Genomic DNA, 25,949 nt, shown 5'->3' with positions numbered 1-25,949 from the left:
AACATTTGCAGTTAGAAATGGTGGGACCACTCAAAGAATTATTTACTAATATACAATCTGAAGGAGATGTACCCCCATCTTGGAGGACAGCTTATATTTCTCTGATTCCAAAGGAGGAGCAAGACCACACCCAGCCAAAAAATTAGAGGCCCATATCACTCTTAAATACAGATTACAAGATTTTTGCTAAAATATTAGCAAATAGGTTAATGACAGTCATGCAACAAATGATTCATAATGATCAAACTGGTTTCATAAATGGCAGACAAATGAAGAGTAATGTAAGGCAAGTTGTTAACCTATTGGAGTATTTGGGGAAGAACAACCACATCCCTGCGGTGCTGATATTTCTTGATGCGGAGAAAGCATTTGATCGATTGAATTGGCAATTTTTATTGAAAATAATAGAAAAGATGCAGTTTGGAGAACATTTCACAAAATCTATTAAGGCAATATATCAGAAACAAATAGCGCAAATAATAATTAATGGTAGTTTAACAGATACTTTTAATATAGAAAAAGGAACAAGACAAGGATGCCCTTTGTCTCCATTATTGTTTATCTTGACTTTGGAATTTTTGTTAAGTAAGATATGTGGGTCGGACAAAATAAGTGGAATTAAGATTAGGCAGTATGACTATAGATTACGAGCATTCACAGACGACTTGGTTGTTACTTTAACCCAACCATTACAGTTGGTTGTAGGTCTAATGGATATAATTAATCAATATGGACAAGTATCTGGATTTAAAATAAATGCAGGGAAAATGAAGATAATAACTAAAAATATGACTATAAATCAAAAAGAAGAATTAGAAAGACTAACAGGATTTGAAATTGTAAAAAAAGTTAAGTATTTAGGGGTCTATATTATGACATCAAATGCGAAATTATTTAAGTATAATTATGATCCGTTGTGGCAAAAAATACAGAGAGAGATGGAAAACTGGAAAAAATTACAGTTATCCTTGTTAGGAAGAATAGCAGCAGTAAAAATGAATGTTTTGCCTAAGTTTTTGTTTCTTTTTCAAATGATACCAATACTTAAAAAAAGATGAGAATTTGAAAATATGGCAGAAGGGTATAATTTTGTTTGGGCAGGGAAGAGACTGAGAATAAAACAAAAAATAATGCAGGATATACGTGAAAGAGGAGGTCTCAAAATGCCTAACTTAAGACTATATTATGAGGCAGCTGTCCTATCAGCAATGAGTGATTGGATGAATTTAACAGAAGAAAGAATATTGAATATTGAGGGATATGATTTGGTTTACGGGTGGCATGCTTATTTATTATATGATAAGAAAGTGGACAAGACTTTTAAAAGTCATATATTAAGGAATGCTCTATTGAGTGTCTGGAAAAAGTATAAGTATAAACTAAACGAGAAGTTACCATTGTGGGCAATACCCAGACACGCGATAGAGAATATAAGTGTAGAGCAAAGGCAGGATGTGATTACATATAAAGAGCTTCTTAACAAGGAAAGAGGTATACTACAATTAAAATCTTTGAATCAACTAAGAGAAGAAAGGACAATTCGAACATGGTTTCAATATGTACAGTTGCAAGCTAGATGGAGAGAAGATCAGAAAATTGGTTTTCTGCAAAATGAGGAGAATTTGGTAAAACAGATTAGAGATCAAAGTCAAATGCACATTAAAAGGTTGTATAATGCATTGGTAGAAATGCATTGGGGGGAAATTGTTGTAATGATTGTTAAAACTTTTTAAATAAAAAAAAAATAGTTCACCTCTTCCTAAGGGAAATAATTAATTACATCACTATCAACCAGTGGCCATCCTGCTCTGTTTGAGACTTCCAGGGAAGAAGAGATCCACTGTTCTCAAGTCCCTTACTTCAGTTCAACTGAAATCTGCTAGAAATGCAATGGAGGGACTAGGTTTTGAGGCTTCATTTTTAATACCTCAAGACACTTCAAGTGACTGGATATACAGTCCTATGTTAAATGTAGATACTGTAGTTTCATTGATTGTGACACCAAATTATGATTTGTCATAAAAATTACTGTCATTAAAACATGAATTTACTTTTGAGAACCTCTTCGGGCTGTTTCTCTTCATAGTGAAGTTCCTTTTCTGGATTTGTACACAGGAGCTGTTATGAAGAAAAGAGAAAAAAATATCTTTCAACTTTAACAGTATCAAAGCCTAATATACCTCTATTTGAAAGCAAGCATGCTGCTGAGTAAACTGCAGAAGAATAACAACAATGATATACTGTTGTCTTGTCTCTAAAGCAAGGGCAGGAAGCATGGTGACATAGAAAATGCACTCTTGCCAACTCTCTTAAACCCCAAGGGAGTTTTCAAACCTTTAAAAAATCAATGTGGGAGAAAGCAAGAGTTAGATACATCTTCTGCATGATTTGCCTTATCTGGAATTGTGTGTGTGTAAAGCTAAACACAGAGCTTCCAACAGAGTGAATGGAAGTCAAATGAGAAGGTACTGTGACTATGCTGCACAAGAAATATATTTCAATTAAACAAATGAATTAGAAGCTGGAATACTTCAAACAATGTGCAGCTACATACATGAAGCATATACATCTATATGCTGTACTACTAAAACTCTTTTGTCTGTAACCTTTAGCTGGACAAAAAAAATACACCACAAGGCAACAAATTTTGAATCAAATGAGTTAACTAATGGAATGACTAATAAATTGGGGACCACAGAAACCAATAGGACTGAAATTTGGCAAATTTGTGGTCACTTAAATGCTGTCGTGCCACTGCCCAGAGGTTCAGTATACTGGGTCTGCCCTAATCTTCTGGAGGCTGGGCAGACCAGTCCTTCCTTTGTCCATTGGAGATCATCTAGATCATGGCCCTCTGGAGGCTGAGTAGATCAGTCAGCCATGGTTAAGCTGGCATGAAGTTACTCCCACTCCCATTACTTTTTGCTCTTGGTCATTCAGTTTCTGTTCAGGAAAGGAAATATCTCTAAAATGATAATTCAATGGTCATAGGTTGTTTAGGGTTTTTTTTTTATAAGCATCTATGTTCTATAGCTGTTACTGGACTGCAACTGTTTTGTGCTACTTTCCATATGTTGGCAAGCAACTAGGTATGGAGACTATATTTCAAATTAGGTGCAGTAATATCGGCGTGGGCAGACTCCCCCAACAAGAATCTGCTCATGGAACATTTTGTCACGTTACAGTCCAATGTTTCTTGAATAGTCTTAATTTCAAATATTTGTTTTCTTCTAAATTAAGTACAAACAACTTTAAACAACTAATCATTTCAAAACACCATTGTACCTTGTCGGTTGCTGTCTCCAGCCTTGGTTCCAGACTGTTAGTCACAAATGGACGCACCACTTTACTGTCTAATGAAAATAATTTAAGCAATTATAATACAATTACAATAGGTTATAATCTTATCTGGCAACTTTACCCTATACAGATGACTGAATAAAGCCAATTTTAGTAAATTAATTGTTTTTTGAAATTTTATTTGGAAACAGGAGTAGGGGGTTTGGTTCCAGAGATAACAATCTAAAATTCAAATATATTCTGCAGGATCCAATCTGGGTGTGGCTAAAAAGCCACACAAAACAGGCACCATATAAATACCACACACAGAATAGCCCAAAGACACACTCTACTGGAGAGAACTTCCCTGAGGATGGGCTCCAGCATGAGTCCAAAAGCTCGAAAGATCAACCTAGATTAGATCCTGCAACATTATCCTGTATATTCACCTTCATTTGTAATAGAATGTTATTGTGTGTCACTATTTTTAATTAGAATATTATAGTTTGCTTAAATTTAATAATTTAAATATTTATTATATTTAATAAATATTCAAAATTTAATAGGAAAGCTAAATTTATAATGGAGAAAATTAGATTATGAAACATGTATTATGGCAGAGACAGGCAATACCTCTTTTCATTTTTTTCATTTCTTTTCAGTTTTTGAAGTTCATTATGAATTTGCTTATAATATTTTAAATGCATATTACTATTAATAAAATAACTTTTGGAGTGGCAAAGTAAGATTAATTTTTACAAGTATTATTTATAACTATCAAATTATATTAATACATTTGTTGTTTTGTTAGAATGAAATACTATCAATAAAATTAATTTCACCTTTATTAGTACAGTTGTGCAGGAATATATATTTTTGAAAGCCTGTGCCTGAACAGAAACATAGGTGTTTCTGTTGATTTGGTTCCTGCCTGGAAGGAAATTAGCTGTTTAGGCAGAAATGGATTGGATTAAGAGGAAGAAGAGTGCAGCGAACCCAAGGCAACTGAAGATATGGAGATTCATCTGTTTTTTTCTCTCTCCACAATAGCTCCCACATATCCCAATGGTCTTACCCTGTTCCCCCACAAGTCTTCTCAGCCTCTTCTATTTCCTCTTTTGTACAGAAAATGCCTATTCTATAATGCCTTTCATGCAACAAGAAAACAGAACATGCTTTGTTGGCATCCCTCATACTATACAGTGAAAGTCTATTCTGAAGCAGCCTTACATAAACAAGTTCCTATTAATTTGTTAGACTAAAATCCCATCACCCTAGTCAAATAGTAATACTTCGAATTTATACTTGATTGGCCTAATTGTTGAGACCTAGAAAAGAAGAAGTAATAATCAATACTACCTTTACCTATGGGATGATTTGTTTCAGAAAACATGAATTGCTACCTACAGTATGTCCAGAAACACAGATCCATTTAAGTCATCTGTGGCAAGAAATAAACTTTCTTTCAGGAAGAATTATTTCCTGCATTATTCATGAGGTTGTTTGAGGGTGGCTAACACAATTTATCATGACATAAAGATAGTTAATTTTTATTTTCAAGTACCTATGGTCTATAAAGTTTTTTGGCAATGTAATATATAAGGTGGTCCGTAAAGTCTGGAAATAGTCTCTGATTCCTTCCAGGTTTTGCAGACTATAGCCTTGAGTATGGGCCAAGCCAGCTATGTTTGACAAGGGATTTTCATAGAATTTCTTGGACATTTATCGTAGCCTATAAAGTCACAGTACAGCTGTCACTTGTTGAATCTAGTTGAATAATTCCTTATTTCATTAGATTTTTCTGTGCTCGTGTATGTGTGTTTGTGTTGGATGTCCTCTTTGGTGTCCTTTTTCTTAAGACTAAGTCATCCTTTCTACAATTCCCCACTTAATAGTTAATTCATTCTTTCCATTCCTAAAGCAGGTCTATATTCCTTCACAACCAGGAAAAAGAAAAAAAGCCTTTTCTTCCCACATAAAATTGCAAACTGTGGGCACTTCCATATTTCTTCGAGAACATATTTATTTTCTTTTCTTCCATATTTCTTCGAGATGAACTGACAGCTAGAACTTTAGATCCAGGCTGGCCAAAAGGATAGACTGCCCTGGCTTAAGGAATGCAAAAACCCACCAGCCCTGACTTGCCCACTCCATATTTTGTTTCACCTGAGATCTGAACAACTCAGATGTTCTAGGTTTTGGTTCTGCTGAGGTAATGTGATTCCAAATAGAACTTTTGAAATATGAAGTTCTAGAGTAAAAACAAAACCATCTTTCTATTTTGTTCAGTTATTAATACATTTGTCCAAAAGATAAACTGCAGCAGAATCATTTTATCACAGCTGAAATCTAAATATGTAACTTTTTTCCATTTTTCAACATATTATATTGCTGTGAAGTCCCGTACATCCCTATCGGGCCATTCCCTGGATGTTCCTTTACAACCTCTTTCCTGTTTCTGATCTTCCTCTCACTTTGATGTACCTGCTTGGGAATGGGAGTGGGAGGAATTGGCCTGGGGCCATGAGTGGCGCCTGAGAACATCTTATCACCATCTCAGCTCGAGTTCTCACAACAACTTCACACCTGTGAATTGGCCTGCCTCGGACTGGGCATAGGGGAAAGGTTCTTCTGCAACGTTTAATCTAATGGTTCTAAGTGGAAATTTCAGATCCTACCTTCCTTTCTTTGCTATCAGTTTCTCTCAATCAAAGTTTCCTTTTGAAATAATGCTTCTTTCAAGACTTCTGCTTTCTTGAAAGGAGAGGAGAGGCAAGTCCTTACAATTGCTTTATTATCTATTTTCACAATTTTCAATTCTTTCATCTCAACTGTGTTAAATATTAGGCTTTTTACTAATATTCCATTTCCTTTTTATAAATCATATTATCACATATTATTTCTACCTTATTTTTCCTAATTCTAAGATCAGTTTAATTACTCCTATTTTGCCAAGGTTTTTCACTCTAATTCTCTTATTGAATGAAACAGCTTGTGATGGTGTAATATATGAACAGAATCAATTTATTCACATTCTGCTCCTTTTTGTCATTTTAAACAACATCTATTCCTTCTACTGTGTTTCTCCGAAAATAAGACCTGGTCTTATTTTCTTTTGAGCCCCAAAATAAGCACAAGGCCTTATTTTTGAGGAATGTCTTTTTTTCCCACACAGGGAACTGTGCAGCGTGTCCGGCAGGCTGGTGCCGTGACCATGAGCCAAGAAGGGGGTGGGGCTGGCCGCCTCCTGTGTGAAAAAGACAAAGCAAAAGACAAAGCAGACGGGATGTGGAAAAAGGTCCATTCAGAAAAAAGAAAACAGAAAGGCAGAAAGAGCAGGGCGAAAAGTCACACCCTTCTGCCCGCTTCACCCTTCTGGAGAGAAGCCAAAGTTTCAATCCCAAAGATTTGGTCAGGCCTGGAAGCCAGCTTCTGTATTAGGCCTTCAGACCTGCCATGTTTACTACTGTGGGAAACTGGGAGGGGGGATTGTATGGAACATGGGTGATATATAGTCATAATAACATTTCTTCTTTCTCAAGAAGTCAAGGACAACTTGCTCTGCACCTGGAAACTGGAACTGGGAGGCATCTCCAGTTGGAACGATGTTTGATTGGGTCATGTGATGGAGTTTTGGGCAGGGACTTGAACTTTTCTTTGGGTGGGGAAAACCTGGAAACTTTCAGATTCAGGTTTTCCCAGATGTGCCAATATGACATCTCTAATAAAATGTAGCTTTGAGGAATTTCAAGCCTTGGAGTTGGGGGTGTTACTTGGAACCCTGACAGTCAAACCCTTCTGCCCGCCAGGTCACTTCACCTTTCCAGAGAGAAGCCAAAGTTTCGATCCCGCTTCTGGGGTGGAGCGCAGTGCTGGGCACATACGCAGCCAGCCCTGCAGAGCGCCAGCCGGCTTTGCCCGGCCTTCCCCAACAGGAAGGAGTCTGCTGCCTTCCGTGGGGCCCTTCCATCCCTCCTGCAGTTGCAATCCCCCTCCAGCCCCACAATGCTGCCCGAATCAGTGCGGGCCCCATCCAGACGGGTGGTGAAGGATACTGTTGGGGCGGTGGGGCCTGCAGAAGCGTGATGCTGATGGGGTGAGGCAGTGGCACAAGTCCCAGCCATGGCATAGGAGTGGTGGCAGGAGGTGCCCTACTGGCTTCCACCACCAGGTGAAATGGGAAGGGGTCGCTCCAGCTGCCGCCTCATGCCACCAGCATCAGGCTCTGCAGTCGGATGATGAACAGACCAGGCAAGGTTGGGCGGGGATCGCGCCATGCCATCCTACATCATCCCCCAGCTCTGCCCCCATCAACAGTTGGATGAGATGGCAAAAGAGCTGTTCCGCCCATTCAATGACATAGCTGCCCACCTGCCTCTTCCCTTTCCCCTCCCAAGCCAGACTTCCATGCTACAGAGGCTGGGCAGGTGAGGCTCAGTCCCCTTACCTGGCCCCTCTACGCTTTTTCGGAGCTAGCAATGGCAAATATAGAAATACAAGTTTATTGAAAAACCACCCACACCAACCAAGTGTTCCACTATTAATATATTAACCCAACCTCTCACAAGAGTAGCTGTGTAAGAATACTATTTAAATGAGCACAAATATGCTGCAGCAAGACTGAACATTAGAAAAAGGAAACAGATCATCTATACATCTTCCAACAAAATGGATATCCATGCAACTTCATCAAAAAGTGCCTGATCACTCAACCCAATAAAGCCCTCAAAAACATCCTAAATCTGTGATAGCAAACCTATGTGCACGCGTGCCACAGATGGCACGTAGAGCCCTTTTTGCGGGCATGCCAGCCGTCGCCCCAGCCCAGCTCCATGGGGGCAGAGCCTTCCCCGATCTCTGCAGGTTCCACCCTCTGCAGCTGCCTCTCCGTGGCAGGAAAGCAGGAGAAAGCTAGGACGTGATTGGGGGGGAGAAACTGCAAAGATCGGAGGAGGCACGGAAGGCAGGAGGCGCTCAGTGGGGGGAGAAACTTTGGAGATCTGAGAAGGCAGGAGGCAGCTAGGATTTGATGGGGGAGACACTGCAAAGATTGGAGAAGGCAGGAATGCAGGAGAAAGCTAGGACGCGATCTCCACAGTTTCTCCCTCATCGAGTCCTAGCTGCCTCCTGCCTTCCGTGCCTTCTCCGATCTTTGCAGTTTCTACCCCCGAGTCCTAGCTACCTCCCCCCCACCCTATTTTGGCCCTGAAAAGCCTCCTGCACCAACCTGGAAGCCAAAACAGGGGCCCAGGGTGCATGCGCAGGGGGGGGGCCGCATGCACAGGGAACGTGCATGCATGCGCAGGGCGCATGCACAGGGGGCACTCACATTGCATTTTGGGGGTTGTGGCACACGCACGTCCATTCATGCGTGCGCGTGCGTGCTTTGGGCATTCGGCACCAAAAAGGTTAACCATCACTGTCCTAAGTAAACCAAAAGACCCAGCAGAAAGCAGGAGTTTAAGGACTGCAACATCCTGTACATAGGACAAAAGGCAGAAGACTAGCAGAACACATCCATGAGCATCAACTAGCAGTCAGAAGACATGATGAAAATTCCTTAATTTCACAACACGTGGATAGACTTAACCATAGTTTCAGCTAGGAAACCTAGACCATCCTAGATCAAGTCCAAAACACTAGAGAATTCCCGGAAACATGACACTCTGACAAACTGACCATCAATAGGCACAAAGATGTAAGCAACATCTATATACCATTCAAAAGAGACAATCAACAAGGGAATTAAAAGACCAGACCACCACCTCACCAGCAACCAACACCCAGGTGACAAGATTAATGCTAAGATTAACATTAGTCCAACAAGAAGCAAACAATACCCAATTAAGGAACTCCCAAACAAGCTAACAGTAAACAGCCAACCAAAGGACTACCAAGACCATGCCCAGCAACTCTGACAGGGCAAATTACTAGAATATAAATGAGAGCAAACCCCACTCCCTACTAGCACAGATGATGTTACCTAATTTGGGTAATGAAATGTCTGCAAGAAAACAACCAAGCTCAGGGAGTACTGAGGAACCCTTATTATAGCTTTCTTTCATAACATGATGAAACTTGAGATAGTTTGTTAATTGATTCCAAACTATATTAAAAATTTTTTAATTCAAATCATTAGGTTTTGTATGCATTAGATTAAAATCCTCAGAATCTTACCATTATTACCAAGTCCTGGTGTTTTCTGAGCTTGGTTATTTGCTGTCAGCTCTGCCATCTTTGCTATGCTTCACCAAGCTTGATAGCATATCCAAGGAGAGGGTCCTCCTGTACCCCATTTTGGCCAGCAGAGTGCTGCAGGAGGCCAACCAGGAAGAAAACAGGGTGCGGTGGGGGGGCACATGGCCCCACTGTGCCCCATTTTGGCTGCCAGAGACACCGAGTGTCAGTCCTTTGTTATTTCCAGGCTGGCCCCATGGGCCAGATTTAAGCACCCCATGGGCCTTGACTTTGATATCCCTGTTCTACATAGTGGCCATTAAAGAGCTTATTCTTTATGTTGTAGATGATTTCTGATTTTTCTTTTTGGGCTTAGTTTACTTAAGATGTTTTGGAAGGACTTTGTTGGTTTATGTACCTCAGTAATGCTGTGTGGTTGTAGTAGACCTTTGGCTGTTCTGAAATTTTCAATAAATGGTAGTGTTACCCTTTTATCAAAGATCAAGTGTTATTAACCCACTACAGTGATTAAACCTATTATGCTACTCCAAAAATGGCTCAACCCAGTACAGAACCAACAAGGATAAGTGCTATCATAGAAGGAAAAAAAACAGGAGTCATCTACAATATGTCGTGTAAGGACTAACAACTATGTAGGACAGACAGGTAGAAGACTAGCAGAACACTTCAATGAACACAAACTTGCAATCAGAAGACATGCTGAAAATTCACAGCACATGGACAAAATTAATAATAGTTTCAACTGGAAAACCATGAGCCCCTTAGATCAAGCTAAGGTTATATTCTGTAAGCCGCCTTGAGTGGCTATGGGCAAATAGGCGGCAATATAAATCTAATAAACAAACAAACAAACAAACAAACCCATAAATACTAGGGAATTTTTGGAAGATGAGATACATACAAATAAACCATATTCACAAACCATTCAAAAGAGATGAAAGACTGGAACACATCCTTTCTAACAGTCAGATAAGCAGGAGTTAACACCAAGCAAACAATCAAGCACAAAACAATGCTCTAATCCAAGGAACATTATATGCTGGGCATGTACTGTATATAAACAGGGAGCAAACTCCATACTCATTTGCAGTGATGGTATTAACTAGTTGAAAATGAAACATCTGCAAGCAAGCAAGCAAACTCAGAGAACACAGATAGTCTCTTCTATTTCATTCTTACCATGATCGTTTTCTATATTTCCATGAACAAGAGCATCTGGTACTTTAGCATTTACATCAGCCTTGCTACATTGAGCATTCTCAGAATTTCCTCCTAATTCAAATGGTAATGAACTGGAGTTGGAGACATCCTTTCCTTCAGTAACTTCAGCTTTTAAAACTGGTTGGTGAATAATAAAGTCTATCTTCTCATTCCATAATTTTTTTTCTAGTAGACCAGCAGGTTTTGACAGAACCTCAATATATTTCCCATCTTCTTTGGATTTATTTCCAGCCATATTTGTTTCAGCAGATAGGCCACGACAGACACAGGAATCAAAACTTATTTCTGCACAGGGAAGTTCAACTACATTAACAAGTTCCATTGTACTTGTGGAAATTTCTATGCTTTCACTATTGCCATTAGTCCTGGATATAACTGAAGGTTCTCTACTTTCTTCCTCACCCTGGATCCCTTGACCATCATTAGGTAACTCAACTAAATTCTTACTGTTTTTTAAATCTGTCAACATAGTGGGATCTAATTCTTCAGGGCACATACTGGTTTTCTCTTCCAATTCTGTGCTTGTCAATGTACATGGAATTTCTTCTGAGGCAGCAGCTCCTGTTCTGTCAGGATTCTTTGCAAGATCCTCTGTAGTTGAAGCAATAAACAACTGATCAGATCTGCTATTAATAATACTGAACTCAAGGCCATGACATATTCCTACTTTTGTAAGTAAATGCATGTCACTTTCATCTAATTCAGATTCTTGGCTTGTAGCTCCTTGAACAGTCTTGTACTTTTCTACTTTTGGGGAGACCACTGTATTTTTACTTCTGTGTTTTGTTTCTATTGGTACAACTACACTATGTGTAACTCTGTTACATATCTCAGTTGCAAGCTGAGCAAAATTCAATTTTCCTTCTGTTACAGAGATCTGATTAATTTGTTTCTCAGCAGAAAATTCAAAATGTTCTACTGAACTTGTTGAGATTGTGGTGGTATCAGTAGTTTGCTCCAGTCTTAGATCAAAGCATTGAGCAATGTCTTCAGTGCCTTCCTCTGAAACAGGAGTTTCTGTGTCTTCAATTATACTTGTGGAAATTGTAGCACATTCATCCCTTCCCTCTTTATTACCAACCACCTGGATTTCATCACTTCCTCCAGTGAATACACTGGGCATATGAATGGCATTTATCTCCATGCTGTTGGTTTTCTCTACAACTCTGTTAGTAGCAAGTATAGTGTCAGTATCTTTCACTGTTACGATTGGCATTGGAGTTTCAAATTCTTCTAAAATACTAGTAGAAATTTTATTAGATTTCATAACATCTCTATCTTGATTCATATATTTGACAGTTGTACTTGGTGCAGGAAAACTGAAATCTTCAGATGTTAGCAGACCTCTGAACTCCTCTAAGTTTTCAACTGTTCTTTCAACAAGTGGTAATGTTGGCTCATTGTGTTTGGCAGAATGTGCTGAAATAGAGCACAATTTGGCCCCACTTGTAGAGATAATCTCACCTTTACTTTTATCATTTTCACTAGCAGATGCTGAAACTATATTTATTTCCTTAGATACTATCTTAATCAGCTCTCCACATTTCCTGTTATCCAAGGAAGATTCAGTGTTCTCACTCTTCTTTTCACTAACCAATGGCTGATTTATACTTTGTTTATTTAAGAGTTCATTGTTACTCTTAAGTGTCTCGGTAAACAGAGAATCCTCATTCGGGGAGACAAATGCCATATTTTCATTACTTATGCCAACGCTAGTGGTGCTACTTGCAACTGTCCCCTTTATATTATTGTAAATACTATCAACCTTCATTTCTTTTGATAAGCATGCCATAATATCAATAGAACTTTTATTTGCATTTAAAGAATATTCATCTAACCCTGTTCCAAGCTGATCTGTAGATAGACAGACAGAACTTTCATGTTCTGTATTTCCCATGTTAATAAGCAACATTCCACTTTCTTCTGTTCCTGTACAAGTCAACACATGTTCTGCTTCTTCATTGCCTCTTCCTGTACTAGTTACAAAATTTTCACTTTCTTCATCCTCTTCTTTTTCACCTGTGCTGGTTACACAACCTTCATCATCAATATATGACCCTTGACTGACCTCAACAGCATTTGTTTCAGTTCTAACTTCTGTACTGTCTGTGGCAAGTTGATATTTTTCTCCTGGGTCTGAGACTCCTACAAATCCTTTCTGGTTTTCCTCCAAAAGAGTACAAGCAGGATCATCTTCTGCTATTATTCCTGTGCTAGTGACAGCACTCTCACCATTTACAATGTCTTCACTTTTATCAGCATGGGATATTGTCGCGATATTATTTACCATTTCAGGGCAAAGCCCAGTTACAGCATTCTCTTGTGAATCTGTACCAGTCACTGAACAAATAACATAACCAATGTGCTCAGTTTCTATAGCTGTACAAGTCACAGTGCCCTCAGCTGCTTTAGCTTGTTCACATTGAACTGAGTTACTCTGAAAGGTATCTGGATTTTCACCCATCATAGACTGATTCTGAGCTTCAGTACCTGCACTGGTTACAGCACCATCACTTTCTATTTCACCTGTGCAGGTGGCACCGCCATCAAATTTGCTTATATCAACATAGTTGGAAGCTATACATTTTTGTTCAGAGCTTGCACTGGTTACAGCATCATCTTTCTCTTCTGTTACACAGCTATTCACACTTTGATCAAGTTCATCTCTTCTTCCATTGACTGCCTTCTTTGTACTTTCTTCTACGTAATTCACAGTGCATTCACCACTTTCTCTTTCCTTTCTACTGGTTGAAGAACTCTCACATATTGCAAGCTCTTCCATAACAGCACCACTTTCTTCAGCCGTTGTGACAGTCCACTCACCAATTGCTTTTTCTGTTACAGAATGGGCATTTTCTTTACTTTTGATCCAAGGGCCCAAAGTGAAACCTTCATCTGCTTCTATACTTGCACAACTTAAATGAGCCTTTCTTTGTTCTTCTGAGCAAGTAATGATGGCTTCACCTTCGGTTAGCAAATTTGACACGTCTTCATCTCCATGGTTTTCTCTAATACTATCAGCTATGGAAGGGTTCCCAGTAGGTCTTTCTGTGCTAGTTCCTATAACATTTGCATCAGTTTCCATGCTACTGTGACTAACAATGCAATGGATACCTTCTACACTACTGCCTACTACACTGCTTTCATTATTATCTTCAGCAACTTCTTTCATATCATTTCCTCCTTTGATGAGTGCAGATACTTTGATTTTTTTTTCTGGAACATTCTTGGGCACTGAACCTGAAGATAATTCTACTAAATTACTAATACTCTGATTTTTGTCTGTTTTCAGTTTGTATTCTGCAATATCCTCACTGAAATGATCCTTTTCTACTTTCTCCAAATTGATTAAAACATATTTGTTTGCACTTCTATTTGTAGATGCTGCTTCTGAGCCTATGAGATTATCATTCTCTAAAATACTAGTTGATGCACTTCCAGTTCTTTTTTGCCTAGTAACTTCCTGAATGCCTGCTACAGAACTTATCCCTTTTCTAGGTATTAGTTTAGAAGGTAAATGTATTGTGTCTTCTGAATTTTTAATTCTTATATTGGCAGTATCATCTTTCAGGTTTGTATTGAGCACGATGTTATCATAAAATTTCATTTTAACAGCAAGGGTTTGACTATCTGAAATGGTATATTTAGCACAAGATCTATTCAAAGATCCCTCTTTAGATCCATTATTTGAAGGCTCTGTGATTTCTGGAAGATCTACATCCATAGATTTTTGATGTGCACATTCCCTTGTTAAACTCTTTATTGAAGAACTACTTTTCCAAATTTGATGACCTCTACTTGTAAGATTCTTTGGACTATGACCATCCTCAGTCATTCCATGAAACTTTAATTTTTCATTTTCATGAGCAGCATCAGGTAAAACGTGATCAGTTTCTTCATAAGCAGCATTTACATGATGCTGTTCTTTTTCAAAACAATTTAAATCCTTTGGAATCTGCCTGAAGGTGCCACTTGATATATTTACTTCCTTAGTAGAAAAAAATTCCACTTTTCCTTCAGAGTTACTGAAATTTGAATACAATGTTGTATTGAATTCAGACCTTAAATGATGATGTATTTGGTCTTTGACAATATTTTTCAATTCGGCTTTTCCCTGTAAATTGTTACTGCTTTCTTCCTCAATTTGGCTTTGTTGATTATGAATATCACTGTAATATTCCTCAATTGGCTCCTGGGTTTGATCAGAATACAGTAAGTGCCCAGTAGTCTTTTGAAAAGAAATGAAAGGGTTTGTGACAGCTGGTATTTTTTCCTCTCTCGTATCTATTTCTTGAGTTGATGTATTCACCTTTTGATGTTCATTATTTAATCTTTTAATAGGCTTCTTTGTGTGCAGATTTTCTGGCATCTTTGCATTGTTTTCTACTTCTTTAATGCCTTTGTCTTCTGATTTGCCCTCATCTTCTTTCTTTTTCATGTCCTTGTTATTATGCTTAAAATTTTTGCTTTTGTGATTATCTGCTGACAATCTCCTTTCCAGTCTGGAAGTACTCAAATATTTATCATTTTTACTTCTCTCTCTTATTTTTTCTCCCAACTGCCCCTTAACTTTATGATTAGCATCTTTTTGGAAACTACTAAGTGAATGTGCTTCACTTTCAATTTCCAACTCAGTGGAATTTTCTTCAAAAAATTTCATTTCCTGTTTGAACTTAGATTGTTTATCTGGATCACTCTCTTCTGAATGTTTATCTTTGTCCAATTTCTGCACGGATTCCTGCTTAGATAAACTTTCTTGTAATTCACTTTCAGGTACTTTGGCTGATTTGTTGTAACTCTTGGACATCGGTTTTAATACGATCCTTTCTTCTAAGCCATTCTTTGATCTTCGCCTGACTTTGTGTAAATTATCACCTTGCCGCAAAATATGATCCAAATTGGATGATTCTGCATCATGCTTTTCTTCTTCATTTCGTTTTGATGTTAGGGAAGAAACATGAGTCTTTGAGGCACTTTGTGACTCTTTTGGTGGCCTAGAATCATTTGGAAACTTCCTGGATTTGTATTCTGCTTTCAATTTCTCTGTGGAAAGTTGCCTCTCTTTTCTGTTGTTCTCTTTACGTATAATCTCATTTTTTTCTGAAGTGGTTTTCATCTCTTTGCTGTTCATGGAAGCCTTTCTTTCACTTCTATGCTTGTTTTTCTTTTCAGTTTTATCATCAGGCAAAACTTTTGCTAGCTGACTATTTTTCACAACAGTTTCTTCATTTCTCATGCTCTTCTCAGATGGTACATTTTCAACATTTTCATTTGTTTTCTGAACATTATCTCCTTTACATTTATACTTCATTAATGATTTGTCTTCTTTGTTTTCATTTTTATCTTTTGATGGTCTGGCCTCTTTCTTCAGTACATTCTTAACACTTGGTGTTTCTGACTCATCTTTTTTAATATGTTTTTCATTTTTAAGTACATTCCTTTGCTTTTGAGGCTCTTCTAGACTGGCCTCTGCCATTTCAAATTGAGATTTTCCTTCAACATCTGGCTGGATAACCTCCAATTGGAAAGAGGCAGACGTTCTTCTCTTGTGTTCCTTTTCAACTTTGATTTCACTTTTATTTTCCTCCAGTGAAAGTCCCAATTCTGCAATTTTTCTAACAACTTTATTTCCATTTTTGCTTTGATTGACTTTCATTTCTTTTGAAGACAACTTTTCAATACTCTGCAAGACAAAAAAGGGACAAATTGTTAAGTCATCTTTAGTTCAAATACTGACAGCTTCATTTATAATTATTTATAAAATGGATTGGATCCAGTGCTCTTCTTAGTGAAATTTTGCTGTTGTTAGAAACAATTTCCTCCAAAACAATTTCTGTTCCTGCATTCCAACACAATTGCTTATGCCATTTGTCAGGGTTTCGAGTAATGCACCCATTGAAATCAGAACTCCGAGGCAGGTAGATTCCTCAAAGAACATGTTTATTGGATACATCATATCAGCACAGGAGGTGAAAACCAACTCTGAAAGTTCCAGCGGTTTTCACCTAATTAAAAGAATAAAACTTCCCCCCTCCCAGTGTCATCAGTCACATTATCCAATGAATATAGCTGGCAGGCTTCTCTCCTCCTTAACCAGCCACCTGTTATGATGACCTTGGTTCTCACAGGAATTTTTTTTATTTTGACTGTAAGCTGGGGTATCTACTTCCCCCTCCCGTTCTTTCTCAGGCTTTGTGGCAACTGTGAGGCAGCACAAGATGGCTTCAGCCAGGTTTGCTTCAGAGTTGACAGTCGGACCTCCCCCTCTTAATTGGAGAGAATTTCCTGAAAAATTCAAATGGAAAGAAATTAGATTTTCAATCATCCACCCCTCCCTTTCCCCAGAGGTGCCTTTGGCTTTTGAGGGTATTTATTGTGAAATTGGTTACTCTATCTGCTTTTGCATCCCAGCTCTTTACCCAGATGGCTTTGGACAACGGGTACCCCTTGGTATTGGAGCCTTCCTTTACAGAGTCTGGAGTCCAGGATTCGCTTTACCTCATAATGTGTTTCTACCTGAACTACGATTGGCTTTGGGGCAGCCTGGTCTACTGCCCTCAGCTGAGACCTGATTACCGGCTTTCACAGGCTGCGGTGGAAGACGGGATGCACTTTCCACAGGAGGCAGGGAAGCTTCAATTCCACCGTGACAGGATTAATAATCTTCATGATGGGAAAGGGGCCTATGAATTTGAGTCCTAGCTTTTTGCAGGGTAGTTTTAGTCTCAAATACTTGGTGGAGAGGTAAACCTTACTCCCTATTCTAAAGGGTGGTTGGGAGGACCTATGTTTATCAGCTTGCAATTTTTGGGTTTTTGCAGCCTTCTGAAGGGCTTGTTTTATGTTCTCCCTTGCTGTCCTCAGTGACACCATCCATTCATTTAAGATCATGGAGGAAGATAGCTCTCTAGGGAGTTTCGACATGGGGACGAACTCCATGCCACTAGTGATTTGGAAAGGGGTTAGCCCGGTGCTGCTGTGCACTACATTGTTGTATGCTACCTCAGCAAATGGTAACAGGTCTGGCCAATTGGTTTGTTGATAATTAACATAGCATCTTAAGTATTGTTCTACCATTATGTTCGCGTGTTCTGCAGCTCTGTTAATGCTCGGATGGAGCAGAGCTAAGCAATGGACCTTATAAACTCCCTCCAAAATTTGGCTATAAATTGGACCCCCCGGTCGGAGATAATTCTCCTAGGAACTCTGTGCAGCCTATAAAACTGCTTTATGAATAGTTTGGCCGGCTTGTGGGCTGATGGAAGACAGGAGCACACTACAAAGTGGGCTTGCTTAGAGGTCAATCACTGTCCAGATGACCGTACTTCCCCCACTCTCAGGAACCTCTACTATAAAATCCATGGCTATTTCTTCCCATGGCCAGGAAGGGTCAGCTATTTGTTGGAGCAGTCCTGGGAGCTTCCCTGGTCATTTTTTCATTGTGGCACATGTAGTGCAGCTCTTGACATAGTCCTCAATATCTCCTTTCATCTTTGGCCACCAAAATTGCCTCCTGGCCAAGCACAGGGTTTTCAGGAAGCCGAAGTGGCTTGCCTGCTTGCTGGCTCCTTTGCAGTAGCCGCAGGTTGTTGGGGACATACAGTTTAGAGCCCTGCCAGGCAAGTCTATCTCTGAGGGTTAGTAGCTCCTTGTTGTCCCACTACCATGGATCGGTGGTCAGCTCAGTTTTTAATTGTTGAGTCAAACCTGCTCCCTTGTCAATTGTCCGCCTCTGCTGCCTGGTTGTGACTTGTTTGGCTTGCTGGGGGTGGGGGGAGGCATCATAGTGTGGACCACCTCTTCACGCTTGCTGTTGTATTGTGGCATTCGTGACAAAGTGTTAGCTAAAAGATTTCTTCCCCCTGGGATGTATTTTAAGTGAAATTGAAGCGGCTGAAGTACTGCGCTCATTGGATCTGTTCTGATGAGAGCTTCTGCGGGGTCCTAAGTGCCTCCAAGTTCTTATGGTCCGTCCATACTTCAAATGGCACTTGGCTCCCTTCAGCCAGGTGCCAGGTCAGCAGAGCCCAGCGGACTGTGTATGCTTCTTTTTCCTACCTCCTTTCAGTCTCTGTTAGTTTTCTGGAGGTGTATGCGCATGGTTGAAGGTTCTCCTCTGCATTTTTTTGGAGGACTGCAGCCACCGCTACATCGCTGGCATCCGCTTGGATAACAAATACTTGGTCCAGGTCTGGGTGCTTAAGGATCGGCTCTTTGGCAAATAGTCTTTTGAGTATCTCAATTGCCTTTTGGCATTCAGGGTCCATTTAAGGGGCTGACCTGGCTGTGGTTTCACTCCCCCTCCCATCTTTAGTAGTTTGATGATTGGGAGGACGATCTCAGCAAAGGAGGGGATAAACTGTCTGTAGAAATTAGCGAACCCCAGGAAGCTTTGGAGCTGTTTGCGGGTTTGAGGAGGTTGCCAGTCCAGGATGGCTTTGACTTTCCCTGGGTCCATCTCTATCCCCTCACTGGACACACAATATCCTAAGTAGTTTAGGCTGGGCTTATGGAACTTGTACTTAAGACAATCTGGTACATAGGTTCACCGCTAGGAATTTCTTGAGCACCTGGCACACCAGTTTGATGTGTTCTTCCAGTGTCTCAGTGAAGATGAGAATGTCATCTAAGAATACAAGGACCTCCTTGTATAGGTGTTCATATAGCACCTCATTAATCAGCTGCATAAATAATGCAGGGAAGCCCTGCAGCCAAAAGGGCATGACTTTAAATTGGAAACTCCTGAGGGGGCAATTAAATGCAGTTTTCTACTTGTCCCCTTCTTTAATCCTCACTCTTTAAATATGCCTCTTGTATGTCTACTTTGGTGAAGATTTTGGCGCCACCACGATGTGGATGTTTTCCCAGTACTGCCCATCTCTAGCCTCACTGATTCGGTAAGGAGCGTGGCGGGGGCTCCCCCTATCAATGATCTGTCAACTTCCAGTGGCACCGCAGGCGCTGACAGACGCTCCTCTTGGACTGCCAGCCCCACGATTTCATTAAAAATGCCAAGACAGCACAAATCAGCTGTCTCGTGGCTTGGAAACCTTCCCCTTGGGAGAAGAGAGGAAGGCGAGCAGCCGGACAAAGGTAGAGCTCCCCAAAAGCCCTAGGAGTAATTCTGGGACTTGGAGGGTGAGAGCTCCCTGGTAGTTCGACTGACCTCCAAATCCGAGGCTTTTCTGCTTCAAGCAGAACAAGACGCCGCGACCACCCCTGCAATCAACATTCAGATTCAAAATAAGCTTAAAGCAGGCAGAACAAAAACAGGAGTCCTAGCAACTGCAAGTACTGAACTTTAACTCTGTGTCTATACTTCTTCCTTCTAAGACTTTTAAAACGAAAGCAAAAATGGCACCTGAATTGTAACAGGGCGTGAAAGTGAAAGTTATAGTGAAAGTGATACTTAACATCGTTAGCGCTTCAAAGGCTGTTTAAGATTGCTGGGTTCTACACCAAAGAAAGAAAGATTTAAAGTGGAAAGGCTACAGTTTGGACTTTAAATAAACTATAATACTAAAAAAAGATTTAAAAACATTTGGATTTATTGATTTGGTTTCTAAGCAAATAAAATCTGGCTTTAAAAGTGCTGGAGGATCTCCAGCACAACAATCAAAACTACAATCTTTGTCTACTTCAAACCCACAAATACTGACTTTGGAAGTTTTATAGGAATCTCTCCAGGAGGCTTTGAAGCAACAAACTTCTTTTTTAGAGGGGAAAATTAAGGGAGTGTCTGAAGAGATGGCAGAAATTAAAGAAGTTGTACAAATTCAGAATAAGGAAATAAGAGAAGATATAGTAATGGCATTTCAGGGTCTGGCAAAACACATTGAATTGTTGGATGAAAGAGTAGAAGAAATTAATCAGTCCAATCTGAATTTGGAAAATAAAATAGATAGAAGTTCAGATCAGGTGGATAGGGCAGACGATGAAGTGGTGATGTTACAGTATAGAGCGATGGAATTTGCCCTGAGAGTAAGAGGTCTGAGAGAACTTGAGAGAGATTTTTGCAGAGGCTTTTGCAAAGATAACTGGGGAGCAACAAGCAGATCTCTCATTGCAAATTGACAAAATATATCATGTTAATTCCTGGTTTGCTAGACAGAATCAATTGCCAAGAGACATTGTGATTTATTTTACAACGAGGAGGACCCGAAATGAAATTTTACAAGCTTTCTATAAAAATAAACTTCAAATTGCAGGACAAGAGGATTTAGTGTTGAAAGAAATTCCCCCCAAAATGTTGAGAAGCAGAAAGGAGTTTGCTTTCTTGGTGGATGAACTTAGAAATCGACAGATTCAGCTTAGATGGGATGTTCCAGCTGGACTGGTGGTGAATTATATGGGAGAAAGGTATCGTCTTAACACAATTTGGAAGGCAAAAGATTTTTATACTAACGTATTAAAGGCTGGATGTCCACCATCTCAGGAAATGAGGAAAAGAAAAGAAGAGCTGGCGATACAGGGACAGAATTATTTTATTTTATTTATTTATTTATTTATTTTATTTGATTTCTATACCGCCCTACTCCCGAAGGACTCAGGGCGGTGCACAGCCAAACAATAAAATACATACATACAAAATTTAAAAGTGGAATTAAAATCAAATTAAATAGTTTTGGCCCAGACAAATTAAAACCCCAATCAATTTAAAACCTATTTTAAAATTTGAATATATAAAATACTAAAAAATTAAAAATCTTTTATAAAAGAGGGAGAAAATTAGGCCAGGCCCGCCTGGTGAAATAAAAAGGTCTTTAAGGCGCGGCGGAACGTGCGCAGATCCGGGATCCTCCGTATCGGGGCTCGTTCCAGATAGTTGGTGCCCCCACAGAGAAGGCTCTCCCCCTGGGGGCCGCCATGTCGCTCCCATTACCACACGCGCGGCCGCACTCTGCGCCAGTTGGAGCCTCCGGGTGCTCCTCAAGGGGAGCCCCATGTAGAGAGCGTTACAATAGTCCAGGCAGGAGGTGACGAGGGCATGAGTGACTGTGCGTAAGGAGTCCCGATCCAGAAAGGGACGCAACTGGCGGATCAGGCGAACCTGATGAAAAATCCTCCCGGTCACGGCCGTCAAGTGCTCTTCTAAAGACAGCCGTGAATCCAGGAGGACGCCCAAGTTGAGCGCCCTCTCCGTGGGGGCCAATGATTCGCCCCCAATAGTCAGTGATGGAGTCAACTGACTATATCGGGACGTCGGAAACCACAGCCACTTGGTCTTGAATGGGTTGAGCCTGAGCCTATTCCTCCCCATCCAGATCCGCACAGCCTCCAGGCACCGGGACATCACTTCAAGGGCATCGTTGGGGTGGTCTGGGGTGGAGATGTACAGCTGGGTGTCGTCAGCGTACTGGTGGTACTTCACCTCGAAACCATGGATGATCTCACCCAGTGGCTTCACATAAATGTTGAACAGGAGGGGCGAGAGGACCGACCCTTGTGGCACCCCACATATGAGGGGCCTCGGGGTCAACCTCTGCCCCCCTGTCAACACAGATTGCAACCGGTCAGAGAGAAAGGAGGAGAATCACTGCAACACAGTGCCTCCCACCCCTAACTCTTCCAACCGGTGCAGCATACCATGGTCGATGGTATCAAAAGCCGCTGAGAGATCTAACAGGACCAGGACAGAGGAGCACCCCCTGTCCCGAGCCCTCCAAAGATCATCTACCAACACGACCAATGCCGTTTCCGTGCTGTACCCGGGCCTGAAGCCCGACTGGAATGGATCCAGATACGATGTTTCATCCAGGTGCTGGGGGAGCTGTTGTGCAACCACACTCTCAACAACCTTCGCCACAAAGTGAAGGTTGGAGACCGGACGATAGTTTACCAACATTGCCGGGTCCAGGGAAGGCTTCTTGAGGAGAGGCCTCACCACCGCCTCTTTCAAGGCGGCAGGAAAGTCACCCTCACCCAAGGAAGCATTTATAATCCCCTGGAGCCAGCCTCGTGTCACTTCCCGGGAAGCCAGCACTAACCAGGAAGAACACGGGTCCAATAAACAAGTGGTCGCGTTCAGTCTGCCCAGAATCCTGTCCACGCCCTCAGGAGTCACAGGATCAAACTCATCCCAGATAACATTCTCAAGACCTGCCCCAGTCTCTCCCCCTGGGACTACCCAGTCGGAGTCCAAATCTTCACGAATCTGAGTGATTTTGTCATACAGATACTGAACAAAATCCTCGGCTCTACCCTCCAAGGGGTCCTCCCTCGCTTCCTGGTGGAGCAGGGAGCGGGTCACCCTAAAGAGGGCGGCCGGGCGGTTATCTGATGATGCAATAAGAGCAGCAAAATAGCTACATTTCACTGCTTTTATCACCACTAAGTAATTCCTAATATGGGATCTTATTAGTGTCCGGTCAGATTCAGAAAGACTGGCCCTCCAACTACTCTCTAGGCATCTTTTCCGACGCTTCAACTCCCTCAGCTCCTCGGTAAACCAAGGAGCCAATTGAGATCGGCGCCGAGTCAGAGGCCACAAAGGCACGACCCGATCCAGAGTTCCAGCGGCCGCCCTATCCCAGGCGGCCACTAGGTCTCCAGTCGAGGCGTGTGCCAGAGCCTCAGGAAATGGCCCAAGCTCCATCTGGAATCTGTCAGGTTCCATCAGGCGCCTGGGGCGGAACCATCTTACCGGCTCCGCCTCCTTGCGGTGGGGTGCAGCGGTTCTAAGGTCGTGACGAAGGAGAGAGTGATCTGACCATGACAAGGGTTCGGTAACTATATCCCCTATCTCAAGATCCCTCAACCACTGTCCAGAGACAAAAACCAGATCCAGCGTGTTTCGCCTCCTTATGGGTAGGGCCATGAATTAACTGGGTCAGGTCCATAGCTGTCATGGAAGCCATGAACTCCCGAGCCACCTCAGACATCTCACCCACAGACAGCAGGTTGAAATCCCCCATGACCATAAGCCTAGGGGTATCAACTGCCACCGCGGCGATGACGTTGAGTAGCTCGGGCAGGGCTGTTGCCACGTGGCAGGGAGGCAGGTACGTAATCAGCAAACCCATCTGAACCCCATGACCCCATTTCACAAAAAGGGATTCACAGCCGGCCGTCTGAGGAACAGTGGCCTCCCTCGGTCTCAGACCTTCTTTAATAATAACCGCTACCCCCCCGCCCCTCCCCTGTGACCTTGGCTGATGGAATGCTTGGAAACCTGGCGGGCACATTTCAACGAGGGGAACCCCCCCTCCTGGCCCAACCAGGTCTTCTTAACACCTGCCAGGTCCGCACCCCCCTCCTGAACAAGATCACAAATGAGGGGGGCTTTGTTTATTACGGACCTGGCATTGTACAGCATCAGCCGCAGGCCTGGGTCCTGAGGGTCTATGCAACCTGAGGAGCGAGTAGAGCCTTGGGGGCCGGAGCACACCACCGCTTGTAAACAGCGAGTGCGCACTCCCCTAACACGATATGGCCCCCTGCTCCCGCCATATCTACCCCTCCCACCTACAGTACTGATGTTCAGAAACCTATCTGGACAAGCTCTAACCCCGGGTCCCCCACCCTCCACGCCGCGCTTCACTGCCAGACCCGACCCTCCCCCTTGTGGGTTATCCCCCATACCCACAGCCCAAATTCCAATCTGACCCTCCCCCTCCCTGGGACCCCTTAAAAATTTGACTAAAAATTTCAATAGAAAACCCCTCAATCCCCTAGTTTTCACATGCCACCTCTCTGGGTCCCAAAACCCGTCCTTGAGGTGGGCCCTCGATAGTGAGGAGGGCCACATCTGCGAGAGGGGGGAATCTCGCAGCGCAAGAAGATCCGCTGTTGTGTACATCTCCAAGATGCAGCAATGGAGGCACGGAGCTCAAACAGGGGACTTCACAAAAGATGTAACACAGCCATTTGTTCATTGATGTACTATTGGTATCTCTACTGTCCTCCCACGACAGTAGGAGGGTCCTGATTATCTCATCCAATGGGAATGGCCTCTGGCCCGCCCTCTCACGGCAGGGCCCCCAGGGGGCCGTAGATCGAAAAAACTTCTCCGACAGACGAGACTCATGATGTAATAGAGGGCCCCTCAACAGTTGCATCAATTGACTGACCCATGGTCAGAGGAAGAGTTTATCAGTCTATCAGTCAGTCACATCACGGGCAAAGATGGCAAATCCTTGGCATAGTCTTATACTCAAGATCACATCCGAGTAAGTCCTGATGAAAAAAAGGGGGGGAGAAGGGAGGGGGAAGAAGGGAAAAGGGGAAGAAAGTGGGGGGGGGGAGAGAGAACTCCCTCAGTTAGGGCAAATAATGAGCCCATTTAGGCGGACACAGTACCCGGGGGGGGGGGGGGAAGAGCTGGTATCCATATGAGGGAAAAACCCTCTGTCACCCACCAGCTCTATTTTCCTCAGTTCTTCCAGACCCCAGCCTCCATTAAATGTCACAGGAGGCCTCCAGGTCCTCTGCAGCCGCCAGGATATTCCGAGGGGGGGTCTCTCTTCTCCAATCCCAAGAAAAGTAGGAAAGTAAACAGCCACAAGCTGCAGGAGAGACCTTGCTTACTGAAGAAGACTTATTGCAATTTTATGGTACTGATCAATCTTTGGAAGTAGTAGAAAAAAGAGAGGAACCAAAAGATCAAAGGCAGACTCGCGCTGCAGCAAAGCGAAAAGAACAAGATTTAAAGTCACAGCAATCTCAAATGAAAGCTCAAGAAGCTACAAAAACAGAAGCAGTGGGAGGAGCAAGGCCGAAGAGAAAGATGAAGGAGGATCTTCAGCTGGCGCTCTTAAAGCTTCAAGGTGCCAAGAATGGTAACTAAATTTTTGATCTGGAATGTCAATGGTTTGAATTCACCACAAAAGAGAAAGAAAATATTTCATTATTTGAAACAGTTTAAAAACAATGTAATTTGCCTACAAGAAACACATATTAGAGTGACAGATCAAAAATACTTGATAAATTCAAGATTGGGGACACATTTTGTTGCATCTGCTCCAGAGAAGAAAAATGGTATAGTTATATACCTAAGGACAGATTTAACAGCCAAATTAATTGAGGCAGATGCTCAAGGAAGATATATTGCAATTGAATTCCTAATAGAAGGAAAGAAAACACTTTTAATTGGAGTATATGCTCCTAACCAACAGCAAGAAAAATTTTATAAGCTTTTGCATACCATATTAATGGGTGACTGGAATGGAGTATTGGATACCCAAAAAGACAAAAAAGGATTACTTCAAAATACCCAAAATCATGCAAGATTGCCTAAATCTTTTTTTGATATA

General features: G+C 41.7%; 1 protein-coding gene across 5 annotated transcripts in view; it reads right to left on the bottom strand.

The window, feature by feature from the left end:
* BOD1L1 (biorientation of chromosomes in cell division 1 like 1) overlaps positions 1–25,949 on the bottom strand; it is a 131,224-nt gene that overhangs the window by 44,022 nt on the left and 61,253 nt on the right. For 3 of the 5 annotated variants that reach the window (XR_015729235.1, XM_034408861.3, XM_034408862.3), the window contains exons 10-12: positions 10,657–16,381; positions 3,286–3,353; positions 2,052–2,118 (exon numbers count right to left, since the gene is read on the bottom strand). Coding sequence is in view for 4 of the 5 variants with exons in the window: in XM_034408861.3 (XP_034264752.3) it covers positions 2,052–2,118; positions 3,286–3,353; positions 10,657–16,381 (5,860 nt within the window). In the remaining variant the exon portion in view is untranslated. The remainder of the gene's footprint in view (positions 1–2,051; positions 2,119–3,285; positions 3,354–10,656; positions 16,382–25,949) is intronic. The other 2 variants (XM_034408864.3, XM_087875221.1) reach the window with 1 other exon arrangement.

This window comes from Pantherophis guttatus, chromosome 8, assembly GCF_059756535.1.
Source record: "Pantherophis guttatus breed Tessera chromosome 8, ASM5975653v1, whole genome shotgun sequence".
In the NCBI taxonomy this organism is placed as follows: Eukaryota; Metazoa; Chordata; class Lepidosauria; order Squamata; family Colubridae; genus Pantherophis; species Pantherophis guttatus.
This window is presented reverse-complemented; position numbering and strand designations above follow the sequence as displayed.